The 24548-nt window shown below is 35.8% G+C and overlaps 1 protein-coding gene and 1 long non-coding RNA gene across 2 annotated transcripts in view; both read left to right on the top strand.

Annotated features, from left to right (window-relative positions):
- Window positions 1-586: 586 nt before the first annotated feature.
- Window positions 587-6249, top strand: LOC129907055 (uncharacterized). Its single transcript, XR_008770950.1, has 2 exons — window positions 587-928; window positions 6160-6249. It is a non-coding gene; the product is annotated as an uncharacterized LOC129907055 (long non-coding RNA).
- Window positions 6250-9080: 2831 nt separating this feature from the next.
- The window catches only part of LOC129907052 (uncharacterized), a 183119-nt gene continuing 167651 nt past the window's right edge, over window positions 9081-24548 (top strand). The window contains exons 1-2 of the mRNA XM_055983093.1: window positions 9081-9213; window positions 9595-9707. Of these exons, the coding sequence (XP_055839068.1) occupies window positions 9686-9707 (22 nt within the window). The 5' untranslated portion in view covers window positions 9081-9213; window positions 9595-9685. The remainder of the gene's footprint in view (window positions 9214-9594; window positions 9708-24548) is intronic.

Raw genomic sequence — 24548 nt, 5'->3', positions numbered from 1 at the left:
CCTGGGGCGGAGCTGAGTCCGACTTCGGATCAGAAACTGGTCCGAAGGCGGCTCAAATTAGTATGGAAATTATAATCACCGCGAAGTCGATTGCATATGTATTGGTGTGGTGAAAATCTCCATTCCGAGAAAACGGAGCCGAAGGCGGACCTGAGCCGGAGCAGCGAAAACCTACCAGAAAGAGGAATAAGAAAGGGATGACATTTCGCATTTGCGACCAAAAAAAGAACAAGATTTATTTTTTTTTCACTGAAACTGTTTTATTTTTTATTTTATTTTGGCAAGCGAAATTTTCACAATAAATACAATACATTTTTTTTCATTTGTTGCTGCTGCTGTTGTTGGTGTTTCTTTAGATGCCCAATCGCATGTTTCACCTCCCTTTTCCGTCATCATTAGAGATTACATCTACAACACAAGCAGAAACACATCACTTTAATCCAAACATTTTGAGCGATATATACAACATACCTTTTTTTGTTTCCATATTGTTTATAATTTGATATAATTATTTATAATTATACTAATATGTATTATGCGACTATACACTTCAACAAAAAATAACAAAATGACGCTTTTGCTCTTGTTGGCTATGTCTGTCTTTATTTTTTTTTCTTTTCTCTTTTTTCACCACGATTCTCGTTCGACTTTGTGTTCATACACAAAAAGTTGCAAGTGTGTGAGTGCAACCCCGATTTTCGCGGTCTGAGGTCGGAGTTTCTTTGTTGAACTCAGTTTTCTTGCTTGAAGGGTTGTTTTTGCTAAAATAATTTTAAAAATATTAAGGTTCTTTAAAAAATATACAAAAAATAATTGAATAATTACCAATTTTGTTGGAAATTCTTCAATAATTACAGCTCACTTTAAGTTTCGGGTTAGTTTATGGTGTGGAAAAGGATTCTGTTGATGTAGAAGTTTGTCTACATAGGTTAGGTTAGGTTAGGTTAATAGGGTGGTGCACAGCTAAGCTGCTGCATACACGGGGGCCTGTTGGTCCATTGTGATACCCTCTTATTTTAAAAATCGCAATGATGTTCCTAAACTGGTCTATCGGTTTACAAAGACTGGCTCATTAACGAACCATCCTGTACTCTCAATAAATTTTCTCATGTTAGCCATTGGTACCTGCGCTAGATCGTCCAGTTCATCCACGAACCTCGTTCCAAAGAAACGAAGTCGGTTTGTTTGGAGGTTTGGACATTCGCAGAGCAGGTGTTTAATGGATTCTATCTCCTCTACATCTTGACAGCTCCTACAGAAATCAGGTGCAAATACACCCATTCTAATAGCCATTGTGCCAATGGCACAATGACCCGTTAGTACACCTATCAAGACTCTAATGTTCTTTTTGCTCAGGGATAATAAATACCGAGTTTCTTTTTCATTGGTTTTGGGCCATAAACTTCTAGAAATAATGCAATCGTCCCTAGTTTTCCAGGTGTTATTGATTTGTTCTCTAGTCAATAGGTCTATTCTCCTTTTGAGCACACCGATAGGGATGTCTGGTCCCTTTGCTAATTGGATGCTAATATTCTCATTTGATGCTGAGCCTAACCTAGCTAGTTCATCCACTATTTCATTCCCTTCTATTTTGCTATGTCCAGGAACCCAGCAGAGTTTAACTTGGTTAGTGTAGCAAATACTATTGATTCTTTTCCTGCAGTTTAAAACCGCCTTGGATCTTATTGTCTCACTGTCTAGAGCTTTGATAGCAGCCTGACTGTCCACAAAGAATGTAATCTCCGAGGAGATTAGTTTTTCTTTGAGTACCAATTCTGCCGCTTTCTCTATAGCAAAAATTTCAGCCTGAAAGACACTACAATCGTCTGGGAGTCTGAATGATTCTCTAATATTGAGAGGTTTGCAGAACACCCCAGCTCCTGTTCCTGATTCCATTTTTGAACCATCAGTGTAGAAGGGTATTCCTTGTTTGCTGATAAGCGAATTGTGATCCCATCCTTTTCTTTCTGGTATTAAAATGGAAAATTTTTTATTGAAATCTATCAAGGGTGGAATGTAATCTGTAGTCGCTTCCAATCCAGGAACTGTGTCGTATCTTTGCATGATAGACCCATGACCATAAGTGTTTTGCTTCCAGTAGCCCAGTTCTTTTAATCGAAGTGCGCTTTTGGCTGCCGTGCATCTTATGAACTCGTCCAGGACTGGAAGGTCCAAGATCATTTCTAAACCTGCTTGTGGCGTAGACCTTTGTGCCCCTGTAATCCCTATACACGCTAATCTCTGTACTTTGTTAAGGTTCTTGAGATAGCTTGATTTCTCAACAGCTTCCCACCATACGATCGAACCATAGGTAAGTATGGGGCGAATAATCGCCGTATACATCCATTGGATGACTTGAGGTCGCATACCCCATCGTGCACCAAAGGTTTTTTTGCAAGTGTAGAAAGCGCATAGTGCTTTTTTCATTCTTTCTTCGGTGTTACGTTTCCATGTAAGCTTGGAATCTAGGATTACTCCAAGATATTTAGCTTCTTTGGAAAGTATCAGAGGAATATCATCAAGTTTAGGAGGATTAAAGTCCCCTTGTTTCCTTTTCTTCGTGAACAGAACTAATTCTGTTTTAGTGGGGTTAACCCCAAGACCATTTTGGGCTGCCCAAGAAGATATTTCTTTGAGTGCGCGTTCCATAATGTCTCCGATGGTGGTAAGAAACTTACCTGTTATCAGAACTACTATGTCATCTGCATAAGCTACTATTTTTATACCTTGACTTTTAAGTTTTGTAAGAATTTTGTTAACCACAAGGATCCAAAGGAGAGGCGAAAGAACCCCTCCTTGTGGAGTACCCCTAGTTACTGTTTTCTCTACAGTACTATTTCCCAATTGTGAGTAAATGATTCTGCCATTTAACATTGTATGGATCCAGTCTACTAAAACTGAATCAACTCCAATATCGACTAGACAGTATTTTATTGATTCTGTGTTAACGTTGTTAAACGCTCCTTCAATATCTAAAAATGCTGCTAGTGTATGTTCCTTGTTTTCAAGACTTTTCTCAATATGAGAAACTACCTCGTGCAATGCAGTTTCCACTGACTTGCCTTTAAGGTAAGCGTGTTGGTAGTTGCAAAGGTTGTTAGAATTGAGAAGTTCTCTAATATGCAGATCAATGATTCTTTCCAGTGTCTTAAGGAGAAACGAGGAAAGACTTATTGGTCTATAATCTTTTGCAGTTGAGTGTGTCGGTTTTCCAGCTTTTGGAATAAAGACCACTTTAACTTTTCTCCAACTCATAGGGACGTATCTAAGTTTAATACAACTAGTGAAGATAACCCTAAGCCATGGTGCTATAACATTTAAAGCGTTTTGAAGAAAAGCTGGAATTATCTCATCTGGTCCAGCAGATTTATAGGGTTTAAACGAGTTGATTGCCCAAATAATCTTCTGCTCTGTAATAATCTGTTCTATGTTTAATTCTTGGTGTGTGGATTCAAGCAGGTTCGATTGCTTGGAACCAGGAATATCGGTATTTTTACAGCCAGGGAAGTGTGTTTCCATAAAGAGTTCAAGTGTTTATTGGCTCGAGTTCGACCATGATCCATCAGGATGCTTAATGTAACCCGGTGTCGTGGGGTTAGAAGCAAGGACTTTACGAAGCCTAGCCGCCTCACTTGTGTTCTCAATGGATTCGCAGTGCCTAGCCCATGAATCCCTTTTAGCCTTCCTCAGTTCTTTGGTATAAAGGTTAAGTTTGGCTCTGTATGAATTCATGTCTCTCTCTAATTTACTCATTTTTGCTCTATTGAAAAGTTTTCTGACCTCTGTTCTGTGTTCCTTTAGCTCACTGTTCCACCATGGTGGGTTAGTGGGTTTTGTGCAACGAGATAGGGGACAGTGTTTTTCAAAAGATTTTTTCATTTTACTAGTAAGGATTAGGACAGTATTATCGATGGCTGATGTGTTTACAAGCGTTTTTTCCCTTGGAGGGTCGATATGCTCATTCAGCCATTTTGTATACTCTATCCAATTTGTTCTAGTTGGGTTTCTGTAAGGCTTGATATCTATTAAATTTCTGTCTAGGGTGAAGAGTATTCTAAAGTGATCCGAAAAGGATTCCTCTGGAGAAACTCTCCAATCTCCTATCGAAATTTGCTCATTATTGCTCATAAGAGTCAGATCTAGAATTTCTTCTCTGTTTTTGTTTCGGAATGTTGGGTGATTACCCCTATTACATATCGTCATGTTAGAACAAAGAATGTATTCAAAAATTGACTCACCTCTTTTATTGATGTCATTACCACCCCATTGTGTATGATGGGCGTTGGCATCACATCCCATCACCAAAGGTGTTCCATTTACCGTGGAATAGTCCACAAGCTCCCGGACTGTTTTTGATGGTGGGCTCTCCTCCTCGTATGGCATGTACGTCGACGTTAAGATGAAGTTGCCTTCCTTAGATTCAACGCTGATTGCCGCGTTATCATTGTTGCTGTACCTAGATAAAAAGAAAGCGTTAATTGACTTTTTGGTTAAAATACAACTTCTTACTTTACCTACTTCAGACGTGGAATGAAAAAGGTTATAGTATTTTGACCTTAATCCATTTACCTGGTTCTTACAGATCCATGGTTCTTGGATCAAGGCCACATCCACGTTATTTTGAGACATGAAGAGCATTAGGTCGTGAGTCGCTGCTTTAGCGTGATGCAAGTTGATTTGCACCACCAGCAGCTTTTGGCTCCCCTTTGCTTTCATGCCTTCTTACCTTTACGGTGCCAATACCGTACTTCAGCACGTCTCCTTTCGTTTTTAGCAGGAGGTCAGAGTTCTCATCCACCGCGAACAAGAGGTCTTTCCCTACTCCGCTATGGCTCACCTTAGATTTGATGAGCCTCCACTCCCCTACGGGTATTTCTATGTTCTGTCTCTTTAGCAGTTTAATTATGTCCGCATCCTCGTGACATGCAGGAGGTGGGATCCATATGTTGATCTGCTGGCGAAGTGGTATAGCTGTCACGGGAACGATTTCAAGAGACGCCCCTTCCCACAGTTCGCCACATTTGGCGATTATGTTGGAAAGGAAGTCTCTTGTTTTCCGATCACCACAGCAGACCACTTTAACTCCCTTTCGCCATCCAGCGCCGTCGAAGATATAGTTCGCAGGACTATCGTTTTCGGGTAACGCCATCATCGCTTTGAGGATCTCATTTTCCACAAGTAGCCAATGTTCCGCCGAGATTTTCCCATCAGGGTTGTCTCGACTTATTATGGCTGCTTGTAGATCGATCGGGGTAGTGTCGAAGCTGTTGCTTTTCAATTTTTTGACACCGTCAGTATTGGCTGTCTCCTCCGACCTATCTCTTTTTGTTGCTCCAGACTTCGTCCTAGAAGAGTTGCCTACTTGCGTTTTACTGTTTGTAACATTAGAGGGCAGTTTCTTGTTGGTCGTCGTCTGATCTTTCTCTGCGCCTTTTCGAGCATTAGAGCTAATACCAGCCTGCTCACAGTCAACCTTTTTAGGGGCCGACCTAGATGTGGCAGCATCAACTCCTTTGCTCTCAGACTTTTTGTTATCTTTTTGCTGAGAGGGGTCTACGGGTGTAGTGGCAATCCCTGCCTTACGTTCGTAGGACCTTATCAGCTTTTTATGCTTTTTAACAAGAGCCTTGTCCCTCGCACTGAGAGTGGAAGGATCTTTGCTTTCAGTGGCTCTCACGAATCTTTTAGAACATCTGTAGCTCCTGCGCTTCCTCGATTCTTGGAGGTGTTCAGCAGACTTAAGCGTAGTGTCTTTTTGACTCGGGTCTTCCAGTAGCTCATCCTCCGTTTGACTACCTATAGAAGGAGGTCCGTTCGGGGATTTCAAACCATCGATAGTTAACCTATCTAGGTCAGGAAGTTGATCTACTGACAAAATGACGGCCTTCTGTCTTTTTAGCTCTTGCTTTTCATTGTTTACAGTTGTCACTGGCGACTTAGCCGGCAGCCGTGACTTCTGCCGACACTTGAGTGTATATCCCCACTCGAATTTCATTTTCTTGTAAACTTTTGTTTTCCATGATTTTTTTATTTAGATAAACATCCCTGCGTTTTTTTGGTTTTCTTGGTTGTAAGGCTCTGCAACTGGATTGTTGGAGAGTCAAACGTAAGCCCCCCCGCCACGACAAGGCGAAAACCTGGGGGGGTATGTCTACATAGAATGTTGTATGATGTATCAACGATTGGTGATGAATAGCTTGTGTTAATTTTTTACTTTCACTTTCGGATGAAAGTTGTGCACAGAGCTGCCATTTCGAAATTTAAAAAAACATGATAAAAAACATTATTTGAGTTCAAAAAACATGATTTATAAAAAAACAGAAGAGGCAAAAAAATGTACAACCACATCAAAACGAGCGAGGAACTAAACAAATAATTTCGAATATTTATATATTATTTATAAATCACAAAGAAGGCAGGAATAAAACATAAATAAGTCCATAATTTTTACTCATTAAGGCATAACTAAAACGAGCACTTTTTTTAAAAAGTGGGAAATTTACATAAGTGAAAAAAAATTGTTTCTTTCTAGCGCAGTGATTCTGAAAAAAAAACTACCAAAATTGTATTTGGAACCAAAAAATAAGTTTTCGGCATAATTGTTTTTCATTTTTCGGTCTGAAAACTCTCACAAAATGAATTTGAAAATGTTCACTTTTTGCTAAAAGTGCTCGTTGTAGTTATGCCTTTAAGGTTAATTTCATATAAACGGACTTCAGGTATGGAGTTGTGGCTTACAAAATGATTTCTAAGTCTGAACTGCATTGGCTCTGAAAGTGCAAAAGTACAAAAGTGAACATTTTCAAACGCATTTTTGTATAGTTTTTCGGGCTGGAAAATTAAAACAAATGATGCAGAAAGCTTATTTTTTTGGTTTAAAAACAATTTCTATACTCTTTTTCACAAAAAAATTGCGCCAGCCAGAAAAAAAATAATTTCACTTTTGTACTTTTTCAAATAGTGGTGTATGTAGTTAAGCCTTTAAACGTTTTTCCTTGAATTAAAAAAAAAAAACATGATTTTGTACACGAAAATATTAAAAAATGATTTTAATTCAAAAAACATGAAAATCATGGTAAAACATGATTTCTGGCAGCCCTGGTTGTGCAATAAGATGCAACAAAAAAAAGGTTTAATTGCATTTTTTTTAAATCACAAATAAAAAAACTTAAATTTGTTTTCAAAATATTTTATGGAAATGTAAAACCTGTAGTAATTTGTGAGTTGTGATCTGCTCTGAAGGAGATCACAATTTTAACAATTTTTATGACGCTCACAAGTTGTGAGGGTACGCCAGAATCCGAAAAAACTCACAAAATCAAACTCACCTCACCTTATGAGGTTCTTGTGACTGTGAGGTTTTCGTTAAAATACGAAAAAGTCACAAAATCGGGTTTAACTCGAATTATGAGGTTATTGTGACTTGTGAGGCATCAGTGAGGTTGCCCAGAATAGCCCTGTTAGCATTGGGTAGCATCATAAAGCACTATTCACATGAGAACGACCAACGAACGACGAATAAATGAGAAAAAGTGATTTTAGGCACGTTTCAAGCCCTATTTCCTCAAAAATTCTCAACAAATCAATAGAAATATAGTTTATATTTGAGTTTATGATGCATTTATTCCCTTTTTAATATAAAATGTAAATAAATTTGAGAAAACAAATTTATTCTTCGCGAAAAGAATTTTAGTTGGTACGAACTGTCAGATTGAATTCGCGTTCCACACAATCCACATTCCCAACGAACAAAAAGTTCGCGCGTCCTTAACCTCAAAAATCATGTTTGTTTTGGTTTTGGTGGTGAACATTGTCAAATTAAAACTTCATTCGGGACGAATTAAAAACTCTCATGTGAAAGAAATGTCAAAATCAACGAATATTCGTGCATTCGTTGGTCGTTGGTAGTGCTCATGTGAATAGTGCTTAAGACCTCTCAAAAAATTTTATCTTAACTCACTTAAAGCTGAAACACAATCACGCTTTGCCGTCGATTTTGACAACTGCGAAAAGTTCAACTATAGGAAATCTGTGTATCCTCACACAATGACGCTTTTCTAACGTACGCTTTTTTTGACAAACGTAAGGAAACGTAAGAAAGCGAGCAAAAGTTCAACCAGACTGAACTTTTGATCGCTTTCTGACATTTAACAGACATAGTTACAGTCACCCACATTATTATTGCGCCAAATGTGAATTAAAAAAAATAAATTATTGCAAAACTATGTGTGTTTTTTAATTTCTCTAGGTATATAGATTTTGCACAAAAAAACGACATCGAGATATTTTAAATCAAAACAATTTACGTATTAAAAACAAAAAAAAATTAATGATGTTTTAGACTGAGTTTTATTGTTAAAAACAATATATTCTGGTTGGTTTTGTTTTTATAACTATATAAACAAATTTCTATGCATTTTAGACATTAATATCCTTTTTCATTTTTCCACAATTAAATCAAGATAAAGACTTGGCCCAATAATTTTGTGAGTGACTGTGTTTTTTTAATTTGACAGCAGATTTTATGTTGCAATCAGCTGTTCAGTCAAAGTGACAGAAGCGCGCTTTGAGGATTTCTCAACGTAACGCAACGAAGCGACGCCCTAAAGCGTGATTGTGTTTCAGCTTATAAGCGGTTATTGGTTGTGGCCACAGAATTTAGCGCGAGCATCGTACCAGGCCTTATAAAAAAATAGTCTAAAGAAAACAGAAGAAAAAGAAAAAAAATTTACAGCTATAGCTGGGCTGGTGAAGACATAAACAAACAATATGGAGGGCGCGAATTGTGGTTGAGTTTTAAATTGTGAATTTGGTTCGTGTTTTCCAAAATAAATATGTAAAATTAACGATTTTGTTCAATTAATCGGAAATAAAAACTTAAAATTTGAAAACAATCGCGAAAAACACAATTTTTGAAGTTAAATGATTTCGAACACATACAGTGTTTGTTGTATGTGTGTGTGACCATATTTTGTTTACCATTTCCCAGCCGAGAAATGTTAAATTAGAAAAGGAAAAGACAAAGATAGTTTTTTTAATTCCCTATTATTAAATTTTAATCTAAGATTTGAAATCTCGGTAATTATTTATCTATGGGTTATACTCTACAGAGATATCTCTGATACTCTATCTCGTACCCGTAAGATATAAATATATTGCTTCAACCTAGGTTGTTTGAGGTTTGAGTACGGAATTGTAACAGGGTTTGCCTTGGTAAATATATTCAATTAAGCAGTCAAGAAAATTTTAAAACAGAATATCGCAAAGTTAAACGTTTGCACTCACATAATAAATTATTTTTTTCGATTTGGGTAATATTAATGTATATTACTCACTTAAAATGCATTTCAGGCATTTCACTTATTTTACTATTTGTTAAAATATTGAGTAAAAATATCGATTTGGTTAGAGGAGAATACTCAAAGCTAAAATATTAGATCACCAGAGAATTGAATAGCTTGACATATTTTTTTTTACTATAAAGAAAATTCTCTTCAACTGAATGTGTATAATTGATTATATATATACGTATATATATTTTTAATTTTTTTTTTGTAACTGATGACTGTTTCTGTGGTTTTCCTTGGTTCTCAGTTCGTATTTAAATTAGTATTGAAAGCAGACGAAATAAGGAAAGATGGAAACAAAGATTGTGGCATTGTTCTCATTTATCTCGATGATATTAATGACCAATTGTCAAAATACTGGTAAGTTATTTTTTAAATAATTATATTGTACATAAGATATTAATTATTATTCTACTACATTTCATAAATTTATATCATTTGCTGATGCCTTTCAACCTACATGCCAAAAAAAAATTCGCATCACTGCAATGTCCTTGTACATATTTATTTAAATAAAGTGTGGACTTGTAGGAATTTCTCATATTTAACACATGCCCTGTACTTATACTTCAATTTTTTTTTTCGTATATTCATCATTCGAATTTAATTATTCTTTCTTTATTTTATATAACTTGTCCTTGATTTTCATTAGTTTCATTATATTAGCGTAAATATGTTCGCAACGATAGTACACGTTAAAAAAAAACAAGTGATTTCATTTTCCATTGGAGCCATAACCTAATAGCCAAATGAAAGTGCGGCGCTCAGTTGAATATGTTTTCCAATACATAGGCGAGGCCAAGGCCTAATTACTTTTCTTTCCATTTCTAAATTGTATAGTGACAAACAATCTTACTACTACGTATTTCCCATGGGTATGGTACGTGTATGTGGAATTCTGTATAGATTTGAAATTTATTTCAATTCAAAAGAACTCCAATTCTGTGATATTGTGAACTGAATATACTAAAAGTATTGTCAATGACTTTGGACTACAATTGCCCAGTTTACCACCACTCATAAGGCCCAACTATAATAGGCATATGCGCGCATGGGCTTATGTCAAAATGGCATGAGTGAGTTGTCGAACATACACAATTCTTATGGGATAGCCATAATAGACCAGTGTCAATCCGGTTTTCAGAGGGCAAAAAAAATTATTAGCAGCATAAAGGTGGTGGGAAAATTTTAGGATAAATGGTGTATGAAAGGGAAAAAATAAATTGCCCACAAACAAATTGGGGGAAAGGGGGTGGGTCTAATGACCTTTGACCTTCTCAATTTGAATCTAGCATTAGAATAGCTCTAACGTGAAAAGTTTTTCAGATATTGATATTTTTGTGATGTTTTGCATGGTAATCATGCCTATTACAGAAGACGCAGTGACTCAGTCCCCGGGAATCTACTCGATCCGCAACCGAATCAAATTTCAATCTGTGAACTCCCCGGGATGAACTGTATTATCGATCCACGAAAACACACTAAACTGCTTACCGACATATGTCATTGGTGACACTTACATAGCCAAATGTCATTCTATCACTTCCGCACCGGCGGCTTCGGTAATGAGAAATCTTGTGAAAGTGACTCTCACTCCCGCCGCAGTGCATCTGCGTCTTCGGTAATAGGCATGAATATCTCAAAAACGTGATGTGATAGAATTTTTCTAACTTCGAATTTGAGCTCAGAGTGCAAAAAACCATTAGAAAAATATATCTTTATTTCTATAAAAAAAACTTTTTGTCTAGTGAAATTGAACAAGGCATTCGATTTTTTCTGCTCTGTTCGAGATTTCACTAGTCAAAAAGTTTTTTTTCATAGAAGTCAAAATATATTTTTCTAATGGTTTTTTGCACTCTGAGCTTGAATCCCAAGTTAGAAAAATTCTATCACATCACGTTTTTGAGATATTACGATGCAAAACATCACAAAAATAGTGTTTTTTGGACGTTCAAAATTCAATATCTCAAAAACTTTTCACTTTAGAGCTATTCTAATGCTAGGTTCAAATTAAGAAGGTCAAAGATAGTATAATTTAGTTTCTCTGGAAAATTATTTCTCGCCAATATTACTGTCATTTACGGAAAAATCGATCTTAAAAATCGTTTTTTTTTTTTTCAATTTTTCACACAATCTTAAATAATAGGTTTTAATCTAAACAATTTCATTCCCAACTTTTCAAAAATCAAAAATTTTTTCGGTAACTTTTTTGTTTGAAAAATAAGCTATTTTTTCAAATTAAATTCGTCAAAAATCCAAAAAGTAATTTTTGACCAAGTTTTGTTAAAATCTAACCATTTTTGAAAAGATAAAAAAAAATAAAAAAATTGTATTTTTGCATTTTTTCAATATTTTTGAGGTTATATAAAAAAATGGTTTGAGTAAAAGTTGTAGACTTTTACGATCTACAACTTTTGTTTTGTTAAATTTTTTCGATAGAAGGTCTATATTGACAGAAATCGTAAAAAACCACGATTTTTTACACTTACCCCACTTTTTCGCCCACCCACCCCCTTTCCCCCAATTTGTTTGTGGTCAATTTATTTTTCCCCTTTCATACACCATTTATCCTAAATTTTCCCACACCCTTATGCTGCTAATAATTTTTTTACTTTCAAAAATTATTGGCACTGGTCTATAAGCGGCCCATAGACACCACCATAAACAAAAAATACCAAGACTGGAAACTGAGCGGTCTAATGACGTTTGCCTACAAGCTGCGAGGTGTGGTGAATGTCGTCAATCTATCGTTGTGTTCGTGTTGGATGTGTGGTGAATGTCTTGAGTCTATAAATGTGTGCGTGTTAACGTCATATACCAACGTGGTGGCTTTCACATATATTCACAGACAACACTGTACACAAAAGGGGTTTGGGTGGTAAGACGTACGAAAGCTTCCAGTCTTGTTTTTTTTTTGTTTATGGTGTGCACACAAGTGTGGTGTCTATGGGCCGCTTTAAGCATATGCCGTGCGCTCTGAGCCGCACGGCATGAGTAAATTTCTCGGGATAATGTGTAAACAACATGGATGCCACAGGGATAGAAAAATTTAACAAATTTTCACTTAACAAAAATGTGATAAGCGAATGGTGAATTAAATAAAACCAGTTTTAAAAATATTTTTGTGTAATGCAACGCATTTTTTTACAAAAATTATGGAAAACAAAAATGTAAATTGTGACAGAAGGCTATTCGCGCGTATGTTCATTATGGCTACTCCTCATGTTTTCAGAAACAGGACGAAGCAGTTCGCCCGCATATGCCTATTATAGTTGGGCCTCTAGCCATTATGTACCATTTTACCTCTGTTCGCCATCATATTTTCGCTTTCACCGCAAAGTGGTACGAGTCATGAGATGTGATAACACTGTTCGGCAAAAAAAAATACGGGACTTTTGTGTGCTGAATGCAAAACTGTTTTCAGTTTTGTTCTAGTCTAGTTTTTGAGCTATACTCGTCATCACTATTTTCACTATTAGGTTTAATGGTGTTTACTAAAAATATGTATTTTTCCGTAATATGTTGGTTTAAAAAAATCCAAATCAGAAGTCGCAACCTGGAATTTGGTTAAAAAAAAACCAGTCTTTATGATAAGTACCTAGGGCCGGATTTAGGGGAGGGAAACCGGGGCTTCAGTCCGGGGTCCCCACAAAATAGGGGCCCCCACAAAACAAACAAAAAATAATCATTTTCCGACAGAAAAACAAATAAGAACCAAAGAACCATCATTGTCGTCATAAAAAATAAAATGTATGACTGGGTTGTTCAAAATTTAAAATTTGTTTTCATACAAATTTGTTTAATGTAAACCTACACGGAAAAAAGGGCACCTTTGATGCGCACATTAAATTTTACCACCTTAAAATAAGTTATATCCGCTTAAAATAAGGTAATTTGACTTAAATTCAATTAAATTTAAAGTGAACTTCATATTTAAAAGAAATGTAAACTTAATCAATTTACAAAATTATTTTAATCCTTATTGATCACACTTTTTATTTTCAACATAAACACAAAAACGAAAACGAATTCACATTTACAATGAAAATTACCTTAGACGCAATAAATTAGTTATCCTAGACAAAAAATTAATTGATGAAGGTTCGTACAAACGATTAACAAAAAATCCCTTACCAAAAATGATTAAAATATCTGCAGCCATTAAAAAAGAAGTGAGTGAGACTTTTGGCTATCATTTAAAACGAACGTTACACGTATCGAACCCTGAAGTACCAAAATTGTACGGCTTGCCAAAGATACACAAGGCAGGAAAGAAGATGAAACCAATAGTTTCAAACTTAAATTCCCCTTGTTACTATTTGGCAAAATGGCTCGTAAATGAGATAAAAAATCTGCCAGAAATTGAAAATGCTTCAGTGAAAAATTCTTTTGAGTTTGTCAAGAAGCTGAAAGGCATCAAAATAGAGGAAAATGAAATGATGGTTTCATGCGATGTCGTATCATTATTCCCGAGCATTCCGAATGGAAAAGCTCTCAAAGCCCTAGTGGAACATTTAAATGTAAATGAGATATCCGCCGAAAAGAAAAGGGTTTATGTGAATGTTGCTAAAAAATTAATTATTTTCAGTTTCGTAACGTGTTTTACTCCATAGAACATTATTTTTCAAGTTCAATTCAAACTTTGACATAAAAAGTTCGGCAATCAAGGGTGAAAGAGGATTGCCCATACTTGTTCCTCCCAATATACTTACTTACTTACTTAGGGTGACCAGCGCAGTAAGGCGGCTACAATCCGCTGTGGATTTGGGCCTCAACCAACAAGCTTCGCCAGCCTATCCTTAGCTAACTGCTTCCAGTTGCGCACGCCAAGTTGATTGAGGTCCCCTTCCACTTGGTTGCGCCACCTCAGACAGGGTCTTCCTCTACTGCGCCGTCCCTGTGGGTTGGAGTCGAAAACTTTCCGGGCCGGAGCATTGTTGTCCATGCGCTCCAAGTGACCTAGCCATCTCAGGCGCTGCACCTTCACTCTCTTGGCTAAGTTAGCGTCCTTGTACAACCCGTAAAGCTCGTTGTTGTACCTTCTTCTCCAATCACCACCAATACACACGGGACCAAAAATCGCACGAAGAACTTTTCTCTCGAAACAATCCAAGATGTTTTCATCCGCCTTCGTTAAAGTGCCTGCTTCTGCACCATATAGCAGGACTGGGATGATAAGTGTCTTGTATAGGGACACCTTAGTTCCTCCCAATATGATCAAATTAAATTCACGGTCGAAGAAGAAATAGATCATAAACTACCATTTTTGGATCTTAAGTACGGAGACATAGGCTAAGCGCACACATGCGGTTTTAGTCGCGCGACTATTCAGTCGCAAATTAGATGACAAGAATTTCAATAACTGTAGACACAATTTTCAAATTTTTAATTGCGGGAAGCATGTGTGTTCACAAGCATTGAAATCCTTGTGATCCATTTTTGCGACTGAATAATCGCGCGACTAAAATCGCATGTGTGCGCCTAGCCATAGAGATACTTTTAATTTTTCTATTTACCATAAGCCAACGAGTACCAAACGTTGCATTCCAAGTAACTCGCATTGTCCGGTTCAACACAAAAAAGCCGCCTTTCATTCATACATTCATCGATTGTGTAAATTACCACTTTCAATCGCTGATTACAAAACAGAGTATGAGCACATTAAAGATATCGCCAAGTTAAATGGATACAATGTTCAAATGATTGACGATCTCATCTTAAAGCATATGAGGAAAATTAAAAATTCAAATCTAACAACATCGAAAACGGGTATGTTTGTCATACAATCCGGTTATTACAAATAAATTAAAAAGTGCAATCGCAACAATATGGAAACGGTGTTTTCGAGCAACAATCTATATTTTATATATTTATTCAGTACAATATGGTGATTGTGAAAAAGTGTACTATGGCCAAACAAAAAGAAATATTGAAACAAGATTTAAAGAACACACTACATACATAAAAGCAAACAACCCAAGACCTTTAGCCCTAGCCAACCATGTTCTAACAAACGATCACTTTAGTTTAACAAAAGATAACTTAAAATTAGTTCGACAAGTTAACGATTCGCGACGCTTAGATGCTTACGAAAGCTATTATATCCAAAAAGATGAAAATTCAGTGAACGCCGATTTTGGCAATATAACATCTTGTTTGTTCCAAGTGGTTTAAAATTAGCTTTTTACCTTATGTTGACATGCGCATCGAAAAATACCGCGTGCAAAGTTCATTTTTTGGGCGGCGAGCACCCCAGACATAGTAAGAAAAATTCACAGGTAAGTTTTCAGGTGTTAACAATGAAAAAATTTGATCAATTCAGGGTTTATCCAATACTGTATCACTTTATTGTATCCTTATTTAAGTCTGAATGTTTAACAAATAATTTACGAATGGTTAATGTTTCATACCAAGTCCAGCCACGTAAATACAGAAAATAAAGATGTTTTTTAGAAAAAAGTAGTTTTGGTTTTTTGTTAATTTCTCGGAAATGACAAGTTATTTTTGAATCTGGTTTTCAGTTTTTGTTTAAAAATTAATAATAGCATCGAATTTTAAAAACTAAATTAGTACTTAATTACATAATTTTTTGAAAAAAATTAGTTTGAATTTTTTTTTCCAATTTTTTTTTCAAAATTTTTATTTGGAAAATTAATTTTTCAAAAACTGTGCCATAAAATGGCTTTGTTTAAAATTTTTGTAAAAGCCTAGGGTTTTGGCCTTACAAAAAGGGATAGCACGTTATTGTAAGTATAACCGTTGATTTTTAATAATTTTGTTTCCAAAATAAGTCAATTTTTTTTTAAATTGGCGCTCCCCCATAAAAGGGGAGCGCTTGTCTCGACCTAACCTACACGCTCTAGCTTTTTGGCACATTACTCCTCAATCACCCTGTATAACATTGAAATGGGGGAAGTTATCACAAAAAAAAAGTATATGGATGACTTGTAGGTTTTGTAATTCCCTAACAAAAATGTTATAACACTTTTTTTTCTACGAGATATCATTTAGGAGATATCGTGGTTTTAAAACGTGTCAAATGTCGAAAATATCGGTTTTTCGCCTATTATTTTAAACGATGAGTCCTATCAAAAAGTTGTCTTTGAAAAACTGGTAGATAATGTGCTCCTTTATATTACTACTTTTTTTTGTTTTTTGTTAATAGAGCGGGCGGCCACTGCAGAAACGCTCAACTCATCGAGCTAAAGAAAATTTCAAATGGGAAGTGAAAGAGGGCTATTAGTGGTTACGAAAACCACAGGTCTTCCCTTTCGCATCCTGGCACGATTGGCGTGGTAAGGTGCATCGTGCATCTCATAGAGTTAAAAGACAATATTGGTGTCAAATTAAAGGTGCTATTGTCAGCTATCAAAATTCAGAGGTCTTCCGGGCGAAAGTCTGGCAGTTTTGTCATGCAGCCCGTTTTAAGGTTAGAAGCGATAAAAGTGAGTTTTTTCATAAAGTCTTGTTTTTTGGTATTTTGGTGGATGAGTTAAGGAGTTTTTTCACTATAAAATAAAAATAAGAGTTATTAGCATTTAAATATAAAACGATGTTTTGGAAAAAGCTTGATAGTTTATTAACAATAACCCAAAGTATATGCAAAACTACGAATAATTCACGAAAAAGTCTCAAATAATACGCTGCGCCCCTTACAACTTACCGAATTAAAAGGCGACTTTAATTTCAAATTAAAGCTAATAATGTCTTTTTTTGAAAACCAGAGGTCTTCCAAGCCAAAAATTGGAAGTTAGGTCACGCAGCTTGTTTTAAGGTTAGGAGCGTTTTTCACTTAAAATGTTCAAGCAGGCTGGGGGTTGAAATGTCAAGATGTGGCTTGGAAGACCTCTGGTTTTCAAAAAAAGACATTATTAGCTTTAATTTGAAATTAAAGTCGCCTTTTAATTCGGTAAGTTGTAAGGGGCGCAGCGTATTATTTGAGACTTTTTCGTGAATTATTCGTAGTTTTGCATATACTTTGGGTTATTGTTAATAAACTATCAAGCTTTTTCCAAAACATCGTTTTATATTTAAATGCTAATAACTCTTATTTTTATTTTATAGTGAAAAAACTCCTTAACTCATCCACCAAAATACCAAAAAACAAGACTTTATGAAAAAACTCACTTTTATCGCTTCTAACCTTAAAACGGGCTGCATGACAAAACTGCCAGACTTTCGCCCGGAAGACCTCTGAATTTTGATAGCTGACAATAGCACCTTTAATTTGACACCAATATTGTCTTTTAACTCTATGAGATGCACGATGCACCTTACCACGCCAATCGTGCCAGGATGCGAACGGGAAGACCTGTGGTTTTCGTAACTACTAATAGCCCTCTTTCACTTCCCATTTGAAAATTTCTTTAGCTCGATGAGTTGAGCGTTTCTGCAGTGGCCGCCCGGACTATAAAGTAGTCTTTCAAAAAGAAAAAAAAAATTTTGATTTGGTCTTACTTACTTACTTACTAAGGGTGACCAGCGCCGTAAGGCGGCTACAATCCGCTGTGGATTTGGGCCTCAACCAACAAGCTTCGCCAGCCAGCTCTATCTTTAGCTCGCTGCTTCCAGTTTTGCACGCCAAGTTGATTGAGGTCCCCTTCCACTTGGTTGCGCCACCTCATACGAGGTCTTCCTCTACTGCGCCATCCCTCTGGGTTCGAGTCCATGCGCTAAACGTGACCTAGCCATCTCAGGCGCTGCACCTTCACTCTCTTGGCTAAGTTAGCGTCCTTGTACAACCCGTAAAGCTCGTTGTTGTACCTTCTTCTCCAATCACCACCAATACACACGGGACCAAAAATCGCACGAAGAACTTTTCTCTCGAAACAATCCAAGATGTTTTTATCCGCCTTCGTTAAAGTCCATGCTTCTGCACCATATGATCATCTATAGTCTTAGTTGCTCGAGAGAGTGATTTGCTGGTCAACTGCCTTCTCAAACCAAAGTTGCCGCGGTTGGGAAGAATAATTCTCCGTTTGATTTCAGCGCTGATGTTGTTGTCCGTGTTTATATCAGAGCCTAGGTAGACGAAGTCCTATACTACCTCGAAGTTATGGCTGTCGATGGTGACGTTTTGTCCAATGCGTCGGTGTTGTGTGTCCTTTTTTGACGACAGCATATACTTGGTTTTGCCCTCATTGACCCTTAAACCCATTTTTGCCGCTTCCGTTTCGATGCTTACAAAAGCGCCATTGACATCACGCTGAGTTTTTATTTTTTTTTTTATGTGATATTATTATGACTATGACATTATCGTCGGCATATGCAAGCAGCTGGACGGACTGAAAGATTGTGCCTCTGGTGTTGACGTTTGAGTTCTATAGATTTAGATTAGATTAGAAAATAGATTTTATTTCAATCATAAGTACATTTTTGAATTCGGTTTACAAATCTTTAAAGACATGGCAAAAGCCGTCTGCCAGATTGACAAGTTTATCAGCCCTATTCTGCTGTTCCCGTGAATCCGACTAAATGTTAAGAAATAATTAAAAATTTATGAAAAGTGGCATTTTGCTTAATTTCAACTACGGTGAATTTATTTTTACAACCAAAAGTGACAGATCCGCAACATTTTTTATGCGGATTGCAAATGTATGGAGCAAGTTCATTCACGTGATTAGTGGAATACTGAACAACATTACCGATATTACCGACGTGAGTTTGGATTCCCCCCGATGAATAGCAGAATGGTAATTGGTGAATATTTAGCGATTTTTCCCCCCGATGGATAGCAGAATAATAAAAAATTAATAAATAGGTGCACTAGGTTTGCAATACATTTTTTCATTTGGTTAAAAATTTAATTAAAACGCTTCTCTTAAGATTTGGTTTCTATATCTTAATGCTGATTTCACAAAGTTGTAAAGAGCCGTCCAATCACGTCCGTTCAGTATATTAATAACTTCATCCTCTTCGTAGTTAGCTTTTCCCAAGTGTAGTTTTCTTAATTCTTTAAGTATGGGACAGACGCCTATAAAGTGCATGATGTCTTCACGGGTTTTCAAGTTACACAAGGAGCATGTGATGGCAGTAACTCTCCTCTCACCTTAAATATGGTTGAGATTTTTTCTGCATCGACATTGTTTCCAAAATAGCTAATCGTGCTTAGATCGTGTTCCAGTTTCGAATAGTACCTTCGATAAATTGATGATTGAGCTTCTTCAATAAAGGCTTTATGTAGTTTTTCATCAAGATCCTGGAGTATATTGTAAAGTTCAACTTTCGTTTCCTGTATGTTAAATCCCGATAAATTTAATGGACGTCCCGTCCTCTCAGCCAGCTCGTTCCATTTCTGAAAGCATGATGCTTTTTTTGCGATGGCGTGCATAGCAACTATTTTAGGAAGTCTTGCTTCGTGCATGTTTAATACTTTAAGGACTTAATCAAAATGGAGTTTCAGTGTTGTGATGAACAATGGTGGGAGTCCAGTTTCAATGTGTAACATATATGTGGGAGTCGTCCGGGGAAGGTGCACTACTCTTTTAAGAAAGAACCTGAGAAGCTGTTCTACACTCTCATATTGTAAATATCCCCAAACTTGCGTTGCATAAAACATAACTGATCTCGCTGTTGGTTGCCTCAAAGATTTGATATTTTACTCGAAGTCCTATGCTCTTATTTTTCATACAAGTCAACCAGGTTGTGTTTATGGCAATTTTTGCACTTTTCAGTTTTTCTAGCAAGTGAGTTTTAATACTATTTTGTGGTATTAGTATTACTCCCAGGTATTTGTAATTATCAACTACTTCCACTGCTTCCCTCTCCAATTTCCAGATATAATTTCCACTTCGCTGTCTCTTGCCTCTACCAAAAATCATTATTTGGTATTTTCCTCTGTTTACTGTAAGGTTCCACAGCTTACAAAATTCTTCGAGCTTAGTTATCATCATCTGGAGTTTTATCGGCGTGTCTGCTAACAGCACTATATCATCAGCGTACATCAAAACTTTGATTTTAGTACGACCTACATCAATCCCTCCATTAAGATAAGAAACAATATCATTAATAAAAAGGGCGAAAAGAAGTGTACTCAGGATGCATCCTTGTCTCAAACCTGATGGTGTTGCGAAACTTTCAGACATATTGACTCCATCCAATACCTTCGCTGAACAGTTTTTGTATATTTTTCTTAATGTCCTCAACATTTTAAATGGTAGACCCAGAGCAGAAAGTTTATAAAACATTAAATCTCGATCTACAGTGTCAAATGCGGATTTGAAATCAAAGAAGTAGGTGAAGAAACCAACACCATTTCAATAAAATGAAAACGACTGCTCTGTGTCGTGTCTAAAACTGAACTGTTTTATTTAAGTAAAACTAAACTACATTACAGCTATTTCTTATATCTAATACAAATATTTCTTAACCTATCTTATCTCTATTTGAATAGGGATATCGACTGTATGACGCGCCGCATCCCTTGTAGACACAACATGCTGCTTCCAGATGTGAGTCATAAACCCAATCTATGCATTCTTTTATTGTGGTATACAAAGGATCAGCACGGCACACATAGTCTATCTATCCCTACTCAATGAAAGCTACCTGCGCATATGAATAATCTTAACTAGATAATTCAACATACTCCCGCCATTGACATCATTGCAAATGTGTCGATTTAAGTGATGAGTGCAGGCCTGTAGCAATATCGTTGTGGGGACTCGGCAGTGGTGTTTTGGTAGGATTCGAATTATTTTGATGATGTTGGATGTTGCTTCATTACTTTCTCAAAGGTATCTCAGCGTGTGAAATTCAAAACAATTAAACCTCCAAACAATCTTGTTTTGTCAAGCGTTTACCAGTATCTTCAAGCTGCATATGAGACGTTCTGCTATTCCATTATAATTTAATTTCAAGGGGGCATTTTGATGTCTTCAGATGCTGTCTTACGAGAAATTTAGACTCCGTGTGTCTCAGCAGTTTCTCTTTCTGACTTCACTAAACTAGTAAACAGCTAACTAATGAACTCCAGGTTGCTTGCTTCATGTTGAAGATTTTGTTGTAGGATTTAAACATTCGATTAGAGCTTCGTCAAAACCTTGATATATACCGAATACGGTTGTTCAAGAATAGTTTTATGGTGCAAGATCGAAGGTCATGAATTACTTGAGTGGTTATTCTTCCTTTCCTTGTAATCGCAGGTATCTTCCAGTTTCCCATCATGCACAAAATTAATCGAATCGACCACGAACCATTTTTTTTTGTCCAAGTCCGTTGTCCTTGTAGATGCCTTCTGAATACGCCATTGCCTTTGGTTTTGAATATGCTTATGAGGTAGGTACTCGAGAAACTTACAATTATTTACATACAAGAATACATTTATATTGTTATAATAATGGTTAAAGAAGTAAAACAAAACTAATACGAATTATTTGAAGTTTAAGAATAATTATGTAACCAATCTGTTTTCTTTTTAAATATTTAAAACCAATTTACTGAAGGTTAAAGTGAATTAATCTGAATTCTTACATTAATTTTTGTTACGACATAGGTACATATTGAAAAATTAATAGATTTAAATTTAAATTGTATTTAGACTCAATAAATGAACATTACAATGTGAGAATGTACTTATGTTATAAAAGGTTTGATTACCTACTCTTGTCATTGATATGCTTTTCTTTATAAACTTACAAAAAAAGTAGATTTTGCATAATTAATTTGTTCAATAGTTACAAAATATTTTAATTAACGATTTCTACAATTAATAGGAAGTATTCTCTAGGAAAAGGACGAACAACGTAAATCGAATTTGTCGAAATCCCATTGCTTGTCCTTGCGTCTAGTTCTTGATAACGGCCAATTTTGCCAAAGATCTTTTTTGATACCCTGCCACTTTCCCAGCGCATAGGTATATATTTTCCATTTTGGAATTTGTGAATTTTTATAAAAAATAAACAACAAAGTGCAGTTTATTCTGGATGAAATGCTCTTTTTAAGACAATTGAATTTTGTTCTTTTAAATTTTAAATAAGTTTGGAAATATCTGTTTCTTTTAAATTTCGAAACAAATTTCAAATGTCTGCTTTGATTCATTAGATTCATAGGACCTGGAAAGAGAAATTTATTAAAATATCTTTTTAAATAGAGATTAATCTTTGTTAAATTTGATTTCTCCAATTGTTTCGATTCATGAAGGATTCCTTGCTTATTGTTAAGAAATTTGCAGTTTAGAACATATTCGAAGAATTCTGAACCACTCAGGATCTTTCTTTGTTCTTATTTAGAACTTGTCATATTTAAATGTAATGCCGTTTCAGAATCACTACGAATTGATTTTAGTCCTTTGTTTGAACTAGTATTGAAGCTCGGTTCATCTTCTACTACCGCAGAATCACCACGTGTTTCATTAAATTCTCTGCTTCTTATGTCAGGTTCAAAAACTACTGGACCACTTACTATCATATCATTTTCTAAATTGGAATGTAAAGGAATAGAAGTCATGTCAAGTTCTGTTTTAGCAGAACTTAATTCATTGCGAAGTGTTAAGTTTTGTACCCTTTGATCACTCAGGATCACATCGCGTTTCTCTTCATGAGAATCAATTTTTTTATACAATATTGAGTTTTCTATAACTCTAGAGCTGCTAAGAACCCCACTTCCACTTTCTTCTTTGATAATTGTATTGTCATCCACCATTGAACCACCATGGATCACATCATGTACCTTTTTGTCAGATAATTTGTTGTGAGTTGGATCTTTTGTAACTGCTAGTCCACTCACGTCAAGTTCTCCTTCATAAGAACTTACCTCATCCAAATATAATGCTTTTTCTTTCACCGTATGATCACTCAGGATCACATCAACTTTAGTGTTTTCAGAAATCAGCTTATTTTTATGGAGTAAGGTGCTGTGATTGCCGAGACAAATTTCACAGCCACGCTCGTGACAATCCTTACTTGAATGTTTACCTTTTAAACATTTAAAGCACAATTTGTAAATCACAATTGTTCTCCATTTTTCCCTCATACTCAAATTATTAAATTTAGGGCATTGATGTGCGGAATGAAAGGATTTACATCCCATAATGCAATTCAAAATTGAATTTACAGATGCCTTTATAATAGGCTTCTTAAAATTATGACCCGTTATAACTGGCCTTTTAATTGGAGTTTCCTCTAAGGGAATCCGTTTTGTGTGCTCTTCTACAATATGTAGATTATTAGCACATGGAGTTTCGAATGAAAATCTCCTGTTTTCTGCTTCATTTTGAAGCTTATTACATCTTCTCAGGTTAAAGTCATTATCACTAATAGAATTCGTTATGGTAGATTCCTCTCGAACTTCTTCCGATAGGCTAACTTTTGGATTACCAAACGTAAAGTTTACATACCACGAATCTTTAGTATAACTAATGTCAATGGAAGAGTTTTTTTTATTAAAGGAGTCTTTTCCTTTTCAAATTTAAATTTACGATTCCCCAAGTCATAGTCAGAAGCGTATGAACTTTGAGTGAAACATTTTTCAGTCCGGTTCCAAGAGGAGCCTTCCTCTCGAACATTCGAAAGGTTCACCTCTGGTGTACCAAAACAAAATTTAGGCGGAGAAGTGACGGAAGGTTTTTCAAATGAAAATTTCTCATCAATTCTTCCAATTCTAAAATTTTTAAATGAACAGTCTCCATTTGAAGTGTTGTTCATTAAATTGCTATGTTCTATACATAAAGATACATAGACTTTTGTGAGTTCGCCCTCATCGCCAAAATTTTTGTAGTAAGCTACAAACGATTGTTGGGCCAAGGTTTAAGACACCTTGAGTGAGTCGGGTGTCTTGACTCCAGCTTTGAAGTCCTCTAAGCCAGCTTTGAATGACTGAAGTCTTGATTGTAAACTTCTAATTTCATCCATCTCTGCCTCAGTTGGATTTCAAATGAAGGGTAAGTAAATAATTTTAAATTTTTAACTGTCTGGAACTTACCAATTGAATATTCCTTATGAATATCCTCCCATATAAATTCCACAGTACAGCAACTAAAAAGAATTTACTTTAACACGATACACGTATTCAAATTAATCACGTCGGGGTCACCATGAATAAATCTCAATCGAAATATCAAAACACAAGACACAACATTCCATTTTGAATATAAGAAACGAACTGTTTTATTGCATTAAAACTAAACTACACTACAGCTACATATACATATATGTCTTATATCTAACTTACTTCTACAGATAACACTATTTACATAGATAACAA

This window comes from Episyrphus balteatus, chromosome 1 (assembly GCF_945859705.1).
Source record: "Episyrphus balteatus chromosome 1, idEpiBalt1.1, whole genome shotgun sequence".
Lineage (NCBI taxonomy): Eukaryota > Metazoa > Arthropoda > Insecta > Diptera > Syrphidae > Episyrphus > Episyrphus balteatus.
This window is presented reverse-complemented; position numbering and strand designations above follow the sequence as displayed.